The sequence below is a fragment of the Anoplophora glabripennis genome, unplaced genomic scaffold, assembly GCF_000390285.2.
Source record: "Anoplophora glabripennis isolate ALB-LARVAE unplaced genomic scaffold, Agla_2.0 scaffold40, whole genome shotgun sequence".
Classification (NCBI taxonomy): Eukaryota; Metazoa; Arthropoda; class Insecta; order Coleoptera; family Cerambycidae; genus Anoplophora; species Anoplophora glabripennis.
This window is the reverse complement of record NW_019416268.1, coordinates 275,716-285,707: the sequence shown is the minus strand read 5'-3', so window position 1 is coordinate 285,707 and position 9,992 is coordinate 275,716. Positions and strand designations below refer to the sequence as shown.

The following is a 9,992-nucleotide window of genomic DNA, read 5'->3' as shown; positions in this document are numbered from 1 at the left end:
ATTTTCAACAATTTATTTTAAATGAAATCATTTTATTATTACCGAAAAATAAGAACAACAACACGAGTACACATGAGTGAAGATCTATAAAATTTGCTCAAATTTCACAGTTGAGTTGCTCTACTGATCGTTTATGAAGCTATGATCGGCACGTAGGACAGTATCGGCACATGCGCAGTTATTTGTTGTTTGTAGTTTTTATTGTCAGTAAGCTTTCACATGATGTTTGTGTCAATACTGTCAGTGTTTATGTTCGTTTGTGATGTAAATAATACAGTTTGAACATAAATATAAATCGCAAACTGTAAATCTTCACGTGGCATTGTAAAGTTAAGTTTTGGCAATGGATCATTTGGCTCAAGATCTCACAGTTGCTCTAGAAGAATCCGAATCCTGCGGTCCAATCGCTTTGGAAAACGGCGGAAAATGGGGCATGAGGCGAAGGACAAGGTCCGCTGGAAACTTACGTAAATATTACAAGTATTCTAAGAAAGGTGCGTCATAGAAAGTATGTATTTTAGATTTGTATTTGAACAGACCTGGGGATCACCATTCAGATGAAAGTTCTAGCAGTAATTCAGAAATGAGGACTGACAAGCACCGAAATAAATTGGTTAGCTTTCACCAGTCTGATTCGGATGACATGTCCCTCAGCATTGCAGTAGCTAAAGCCCTAAATCAAAGGACTTCTTTGAGAATGAAGCACCCTATCCACAATTTTTTACGAGGTATATACCATACTTTGCACTTCACTTCTCTGCTTCAAAATGGTAATTTAATATTTTTTTTGACTCGTTATTTTGTAATTTGATGGTTTAACGAACTTCAGCTTGTAAATTTGATTTTTTATTTAAAAGAAAACACATTCTATCAATTACTTAGGTGTTAGTCACAGTTTGGAAAGTGATTCCGTGAACGAACATTCTCCGGCTCGTCCAAATCTAAGAAGAAAAAGGAAGTTAAAGAGGATGAGCATTGACGAGACTCCCATCCCACCGTGCGGTAAAAGAAAGAGGTCTCAACGTTTGGAAATTGTAGACAATGGCAGATCTATCAGACATACTACAAAAATAAAACCTTTGCACCAGAGTATTGTGGATAAGATTGAGAAGTTCTGTCATCCAGGTCTAGCACCTGACGATGTGAGTATTAGAAATATCGATGTATATAATTTTAGCATTTTAATGTATATCATTTCCCGTAGCCAAATTCTATGGAAACCCAGAGTATTGACGACAACTGCGACATTGCCAGCGAGAGTAGCATTAGTTGGAGTGGTGGTGAGGGCCATGAAGGGGACGATGAATTAACCGATTGGGCTCCCTCTATGGACAATCCGTCTATTATAGACCAATCTCCTTGGAATGATACTGACCCTAGGGAAATCAGAGCAGGTAGCATGTCATTTTTAAGCGTTTCATAGATATTGTGACAATACAACAATATTTAAGGTTGCCGAAGGTTGAGGGAGGAGCGACCCAGCTTCAGTATTAGCACAGGAGCCAACGAAAGGGTGGCCAAATTCCTCCAGGATACTACAAAGTCCGAGTTGAGGATATACGGTGCAGAACGTGAGAAACTTGGGCAGCTGGCTGCCTTGTATTCTCTAGATTTGTGGTTTGAGAGCCCCAGTTCTTCCTTATTGAGGAAAACAAGTAGGACACCCTCAATGCAGCCGACACAAAGGCACCATTCCAGCTTGAGTGCTGTTCATAAAAGGCTCAGGATCCACAGCCACATCGTGTCGTAGAGTTTAAGTTGTCGTTGGATTATATTTATTTGATCGGTTTGACTTAATTTTAAGTTGTTTTCGAGCGGAACGGATCTAATTTTGTAATGTTTTTTAATTAATTCTTTCTTATCGAGGAAGCTAATTTTCAGTGTTAGTCACAAGAGAAGATTTGGTAGGAGTGGAGTGGAATTACTAGACGTACCTACATATCTGTGATTAAATTATTGCTGCTAGTTACGGTCCTGTCTAAAATAAAGAATTTGTTAATACATTAATATTTAATAAAGCATTTAATTTGTATCAGTGTTTGACTTTCGTGGAACTTGTTACAAACATCATTCTGTATGATAGACATCTATTGCATCAGAAGTGGGGGGTTCTATGCAAGTCTGAAGGGTTTTAATTGGACAAAGTTATGAAAGAAAACAATTAATAATGCATTGGGTGAAATGAGGTGCAGTTGAAGTGAATAAAAATAATTGGGAACAGTTAAGAACAAATTCAGGTAAGAGTATTAATATAAAGTAAAAAACAAAGAAATAGTGTTGGTAAAAAAACAGATGTTTTTGAGTTTATCTGCTATTAATGGCTTTGTGTTTAAATTTGAAATCAGAAGTGGGATATAGACAGGCTTAAGGGTGTCCTGCAAATCAAGACATCTAACAGTAAGTTTTAATAATGGATGGAGGTAAACTGAGGGCAATTTGGAGAGAAAACCCAAATGTAACAGTAAAAACAATAAGAAACTGACTTTTTTTGTATAATAAGAGAGAGACCTCCTGTTACTGTAAACTAAACAAATCATGGTGCGTCTTTTTTTCAAACCATGAAAGATTTTTAGTAATTTTTTATTGTTTACAGCTTTTTCGTAGTTTAATAATAACTGAATATGCCAGGGGTTATCTACATCAGTATTTAAAATAATCTGCAGAAAGTGGTAAATATACTTTTGAAAAATATAAATATAAAATATTTTATTATTAGCTCTCACATTGTTAATCTGTTATACAGCTAATTCAAATGATTTCAAAACATTGTATTCAAAAAAAGTCATCAAGTCTGTGTTTTGATACGAAAAAATGTAGGTATCTATCCTCACAAACAAGATTCCTAACTGTTGATATTGGGGTTACATTACATGTCACAATTAGCATTGAATTATACCATCCATATCTAGTAAAAAGCTAGTGGATAGGAAATCTGAAATAATGAAAAATGTCATGTCTAAATATTATTAATATAAAAGTGCATACCCGACAGTGAAAGTGTTATATATAAATAAAATATTTCAGATAAATATGTTCTATTTACTTGACTGATGTATAAAATAAAATTAATTAATATATTGATATTTAATAAAACATTGAATCTGAGTTGCTTGGAACCTGCTACATCATTTTATATAACAAGACTTAGTGCGTGGAAGTGGCATTTGCTGGGATTTAATTCAGCATGGAGGATAACAAATTCAGATGAATATGAAAAATTAAAAAAAGCAATTGTCGGGGAAAGAACAGAAGTGAGTGCGTGTGTCTTTGTGTTATGGATTTGTGTTTCAATTTGAAATCAGAAGTGGGATATAGGCAAGACTAAGAGTGTCCGGCAAATCAAGACATTTAGTAGTAAATTTTAATGAATGGAATCAAATCGAGGACCTTGAGAAGAAAACCCAAATATAACTAGTAGTGACAAACGCAATAATACAATTAAAACTTTTTGCGTAATAAAAGTAACGCTGTTATTCTATTGTAAACAAATAATTGCGCATCTGAAATTTAATAATCTTAAAATTTCCCAATAATCTTCAGTCCGTGAATGAGATTTTTTGACAATTTGTTATCGTTTGTACTTGTACAGTTTTTTTTAATAATTTAGTAATAACTGTGTATTTGCCAATGGTTATCTAAATCAATTTTTAAAATACTCAGCAGAAAATAAAAAATGTGCAATAATGTCTACAAAAAGGCGTTATGTGATTAAATTAATATTTCTTTTTTGCCTACTGTAATATAGTTCTATTATAAAATAGAAAAAATATAAACCTTGATAATTGGACATTATTTTTTGTTTTTGTAAACAAATTGAATAACAGGTAATAGATAATTGAAGTGCCTGTTGACCGACAATCCAAATTTGTTTTTGTTGTTATGGATTATGTTATAATAATTACATTTTGTCTTAAACAAACGCTTGCCTGATAATTTTGACACCTTGTATAGAAATATAGTACGTGTTTACCTGCAAGACGTTTTTGTTTTGTCAGAATATCAATATGTTGTGCATAGATAATAATATAAAATATTTTTGGGTATTTTAGCATTCCAAATGCATTAAATCCAGAATATATTTTGGTTGTCAGTAACTTCGCTGGCATGAGTTAAATTTAATTGAGCCTTAATAAATTTTCCATTAGGTACAGTTAAAACTTTGAAATTTATAACACGAAAAAGGAACTATGTATATACATTGTTCTGGAAAACCGACATACCTGCCCATAAGTAGGTGTGACTTCTTTTTCTGAACTGTTCCTGATAGCTGATAATTTTAATCAATTTTTTACCGAGATTTAATAGGAATTATTAGTTGTCTTAAAACATATCATGCGGAAATAATATCGCGAAGTTACTTAACAAATTCTTTACTCACTAATTACATTTCATAGCAAGATAGCATAATCCGGTGTGAAATGAAATTTTCGAATCTTTGTTTTACATTCTTTCCTTGTGATTTGGTATATCTGCAGCCAAAAAAACTATGTAATTTTAAAATCGTGTAGTAAAAGTATGATGACGAAAAAAACATGAGTTTACGACATATAAATAATATATATTAATTTATAACAAATTGGTATAAATAGTCATGTAAAATATTTGCCAAAACATTCGATTAAAAAAATGCGGGAGAAAGGTAGCTAGAAATTTAAAAAATAAATACAATTTTAATTTAATTGCCTTGTGGTTTTTTAGACCACGATAGTAATAAAATGTATTATTATTATAATTAAATTAAATTATAAATTGAGGAAATTCTCTTAAAACGTATAGAAATTCATCTGTCTTGAACGACAGAGGTTACTTAACTAACTTAAAAAAAACACTGTATATTTTGTGTTACAAAATTACTAAACTAGAGGCTTTGCTTTAAAATTTAATAATAATGTGAAAAAATCACTGCAAGTTCCTGAGAAAGATAATTTCCTTTTCCAACGACTGCAATTTGCTACCTATAAAAGAATTCTTTTACTGACTAAAAAAAGTTCTCTCTAATATCAAGTTATCGGTCTGGGGAGTTTTAAACGAACCACCCTGCACAGCCATTAATAAAATACGTAAAAGTATTATTCTTGCAAAATATATCAATCCTTAAATTAAATTTAGATAAAAACATTCAATTGTATGTACGTAAGCATTGAGAATGTTGGTACCTAATGTCAGTTTTTCTCAAATCATATTAATCATAAGTTCTACAGTGACAAAATCGTTAAAAAAATAAAAAGAACTCCTGCGCCCAGAGTTGCCAACTATATTTAATGGTATATGCCCATTTTTATAGTAAATACTGGCAGAAATCGCCAAATTTAAATGTCTACCAGAGGAAATAAATTTATCGAAGCTTCTTGTGTAAGGTATCTAAATAAAGATAATATAACTTATCATAATAAAGAAATTTATTGAGCAGTAAAATAATATACCACAGTGGAATATCTGATCAAACATAAATTGGGTCTTTGGTCCTGTTTTTTTTTTATACGTGCGTTGTCCGCTATTTAATACTTATTACTTTATGTTTATTAATATTTATTTTAAACGTTTTTATACATATACAGGTATGTATGTACTGAATTACATTATTGTTTATATTTTTTTAGTAAAAGAAAGTTTTGTTCCTTATTTATTAATCGGTCGATAGTCGCACGGTTTAAGGCGTCAGTACTTAAATCGATGTGTGCTAATTCTGGCCGGGTTCGATTCCCGCGGCCGGTAGACCGTAGTTTAGCTATGCTTGTACGGAAGATTGGCACCCTCTATGCAGGTATGGTAGGGTGGAAGAATGTTGGCTTGGGTCAATGTGAGAGATTGACACAGGTTGGCATTTGACCACCCCCCTAATTAATGAGGTTTTCCAGGTTTCCCCCATTCCTGCACTGAATGGTGGTTAGGGCCTACCAACATAAGTCGTTCCTGGGCGCAAATTCGGCCTGCTTAATAATAATAATAATATGCCGCCTCCTCTCCCGCACAAGTCTCCGACTTCTGGGCTAATTCTCGTAGTTAGAATGAGGAGTAGAGATATTATTATTATTTAACTTTCCCTATGGCATGCACTTGAAATAACACGTGTTGGATAAATTTATTACTGATAAAGCTGTGATGTTGACGTGAGTACATAAGTTATTACTCCTTGTTTCTTTTAATAATTTTATAAAAAAAAATAAAATAAAAAAATAAGAGATTTAAACGAAGCGGACAGCTGAAATAGGTATTTTTAGAACTCTTTATTTTGCTTTACTTTCATAAAATCTTTTCTATTTCAGAGAATATATCTCCATTTGAATAGTTTTTATATGTTAATAATTTAACAGCTACTTACCGGTAAATATGTTTTTTTTTATATAGTCAGGTTAGCATGAATTGTTTGCTGTTTTTTAGTACTAACTACGCTCGACATAATTAAATACAATTATTTATTCATCAAAAGACAACTAAAATCGTAAAAGAAATCGGTCACGTCACGTTGATATACTGTTGTCTTTGTTATCGTGCTGATTTTGCATAATTAATTCCTATCCGTTGGTGTTTATTGTGGTGTATTGTAGACAATCTAATTTGTTGCTTTTTAACAAATAATGCATACGTACGCCTATGTTCCGCGGCTCAGTTCTGACAGCCCTAATGATTAATCTCTGAGGACCGTCGCTAAATCGAATTATAAGTTTAAAATGATCCATATCAACATTTCTCATCAGTTGTGGATACTGGTTGTTTTCGTTATTGTATTGACAAATGACAGTCCACCAACAACATATTACCAATTCTTTAAGCAGATTTCAAAAGGCAATATCCAGCTGTTCCACTTTTTTTTTTCATTAGTAAGTTTACATAGTACAATAATACCGATTTATTTAGAAAGGCTGAAGCCGGTCATCTGTGAACAGCTCAACTTTTTTGTTTAATTAGTAATTTATGGACTATTTCGAGAGTAAAAGTGGATTTGATATTATGCAAATGCGCTCGAGCCCAAGTAATCGATTTGAGTAAAATAATTGCAAGAGTCTCAAGTCGGATTAAAGGAATTCAGGGGGAAAAACTTCCATATAAATCGGAGTGCAGTAACTTTTTAAATAGATGCATTATTAATAGCTGGATAAGTGATTTTACAACATCTCGCCTATCGTTTACTTTTTCTGAATAACACACAAGAAAAGCGCGGTCGAATCGGAACATGTTTTGATCTTTTTCTTGGTTTCAGCGGTTTTTTGTTTTAACAGCTCACTCTAGGGAAAGTTTTACCGAGAATTAATTCCCGACGATTCTCAAAAACTTAAAATGTCTGTATATCGAAAACGGTTGAATTTATCGATTTGTAACAAGTATACCTTTGTTATTTAGAATTGAACGTAGTTCCATAATTTCTAGTTAAAAAATTTTAAATTGTAAAATACAAAAAGTTAGACATATTTTTACCTTGATAGGACAGCATAACTAGTGCCCCCTTGACGTGATTCCAACACTGTTAGCAAATTCGTATTTGCCACCTGAAAAAACATAAGACTACAAATTTCAAAACAATCGGTCCATACATACTTAAAAAATCGAAAATATTTTTTCAACTTTAACACCCTGTAGAACGAAAAGGGGCAACAATTGATTAAGGTCTGTTTGGCTCAATCGCTATGTTTTGACGGTAACAATCTGCCAGTAAGTTGTGTACTATTGTTAATGACTCACCCTGTATATTCTTTTTAGGTTATATTTCACCCACAATCTACAGGGTGGTACCTTTATTAAGTCCATGCGAATTCCTTTCTTGCAGCATCTTCTCTCATTTCTCCTTTGAGAAAAGCAACTTTATTCCTCATTGTTTTATATCTCAAATTTTTTATATGGCGAATTTCTTCAATCTTTAATAGTTTAGATGATGGTATTGCTTTCATCAGGATGTAACTTACGGCATTTTCTTGCGGTCTGTTGACATGGGCGGAGGATCAGAGACTTACCGACATACAATTTCAAAAACCTAAACGTATGTTTTGATTTGATTCTAAAAAAAGGTCACGCAGTTGGCTACTTAGATATTATATTATATTATTGGATCTTATTTTTCTGGGTTGGTCAGTGCACACCCCTGCAAATGAAAACATCTAAAAAATAATAAATCTTTATTATTCTGTATCCCAAAATCGAATCATTTGTGTAACTACCATCATCATCAGGACGATGATCGTTTATGTTTTATTTTTATCAGGGAAACACTTGTACAATTTTATCAGTGAAATATTGCAACCACATGCTGCAGAACACCCAGTATAATTTAAGAAATAAATTCACAGACACTACTTAAATTCTTTTGGAATTTAAAGTGATATTTTTTAAGCTTTATTACATTTTCCTAGACTACAATGTATAGGATTTAGAACACTAGTAAATTAATTTAGATTTTAAGCATAACTTAAAATTTAAAGAATAATGAGGTAAACGGCCCTAAATTTGGTCAAGCGGCTTTTTATGCATTTTAAGAGGATTATCTCGAAGACGTAGAAACAATCTCAAAGGTTTAGGATGATTCTTTGATTATTTCCGGAAACTTTCTATAAAATTATTTTTACAAAGTTCTCATAAATATAACCACCGGTCTATCACTTCCTGTATTGTTATTCCTGAGTAATAACTATTTGAGTGAAACTTGATAAAATAAATAAAAAAAAAACATTAAAACTATCTGTACAAAGTGGCTTGTCGTTAGATTTTATAAGAATAAAAGGATCATAGAAGTATTAGAATTATTTTTAAAAGCCTATAGGGTTAAAATATGTTTTCATTCATCCGTATCTTTTTTGAGGAACATTTTTGGTATTTTGAAACGAAAATGGTTAGTTCAAATAGCACAAACCTGTTCTAAAAATATTATTGGGATATCTGGTGTCTAGCTGTAAGACTTTCGAGTGATACCTATCATATGTTACAAATCGGGATATCTTCCAGATGTCCCCAGCATATCTCCAAGGAACATGTGATTTGGATTATATGCTATCCTCGGAAGAGTCTGAGGAGACAACAGAGACACTTCTTATTCTTATTATTCCGCTAACGTATATCCCAGTGACGCATGATCGATGCTATGAGCTGTTAATAGGACAATCTGAGCATGTCTTATTACATGAGGGATACATATCTGGAGGTCCAGGCGACATATTTTCATTTTTACATCAATGATTTGATTTATTTCAGTCTGTACTATCAAAAACAAATTAAGACCCAGTTCAGTGGTTATTAAGTGCAATTAAATTGAACACAAAAAAATAATTGAATTACAAGTTTCCCACAGACCAAAAAAATATAGGTTCTTGTAAAGCATTTTACTTTAAGCAAGGATGCTTATTTATTTCTAAATATATACTTTATTACACAAACCGATTTGATATTTTTTAGTACATTATTTTATGTAATCAGAACATCACAATCAGTTGGGTAGATTGAAAAATTGCTTTCAATTATGTTTTTAATTCTGGAAAAAAATATATCGAAACTGACAGCACAGAAAGTAAAATAGATTTGTATTTTTTAAATAAATGTTATAATCAAACTTAGTTATTCAATTGGTGTCATCTACAAAGTGTAAATTATGTATTTGATATTTCTTAGGAATTATAAAAAAATAGTTCCTTTAAAGTACAATATAAATTGCTATATGACTTGCAGTTACCTAAGTAGTTTCCTAGCAATTTCATAAGATTTTTAAATCAAAAGATAAGAGCTAAAAATCAGTTTTAAAGGTAACAATTTTGTGGAAATGAACAACAGTTAACGTTAAAATTGTATTACTATCATTAAAGTACATATTTATTTTAAAAAAGTATGAACTGAGATTGTCCGGATATAATATCCCAGGGATATCCCATAAAGTATACAGGGTGTCCCACCGGGAACTGCGTCGATCGATATCTAGGAAAGTAAAAATTTGAACAGTTGGCAACATGGCAATATCCCTGGACGGAACACGACTAAAATATCTAGAACTCTCCAGCACTTCCGGTTATACG

At 32.1% G+C, this 9,992-nt stretch overlaps 1 protein-coding gene across 2 annotated transcripts; it reads left to right on the top strand.

The window, feature by feature from the left end:
- The first annotated feature begins 209 nt into the window (after positions 1-209).
- Positions 210-2,030, top strand: LOC108903240 (G patch domain-containing protein 2). 2 transcript variants are annotated; one of them, XM_018705339.1, is made up of 5 exons: positions 210-467; positions 522-728; positions 883-1,142; positions 1,205-1,394; positions 1,452-2,030. In XM_018705339.1, the coding sequence occupies exons 1-5, from the start codon at positions 344-346 to the stop codon at positions 1,748-1,750; spliced, it is 1,080 nt and encodes a 359-aa protein (XP_018560855.1). In that variant the 5' UTR covers positions 210-343; the 3' UTR covers positions 1,751-2,030. The 2 variants fall into 2 exon arrangements, with proteins under 2 accessions (XP_018560855.1, XP_018560854.1); XM_018705338.1 differs by having other exon boundaries at positions 522-770.
- The last annotated feature ends 7,962 nt before the right edge of the window (positions 2,031-9,992 follow it).

Coding starts and splice junctions, on each gene's coding strand:
- LOC108903240 (XM_018705338.1), top strand. CDS start 344: ATGGATCATTTGGCTCAAGATCTCACAGTTGCTCTAGAAGAATCCGAA. Junction 771..882: donor CACTTCTCTGCTTCAAAATG/GTAATTTAATAT, acceptor TCAATTACTTAG/GTGTTAGTCACAGTTTGGAA. Junction 1,395..1,451: donor CCCTAGGGAAATCAGAGCAG/GTAGCATGTCAT, acceptor ACAATATTTAAG/GTTGCCGAAGGTTGAGGGAG.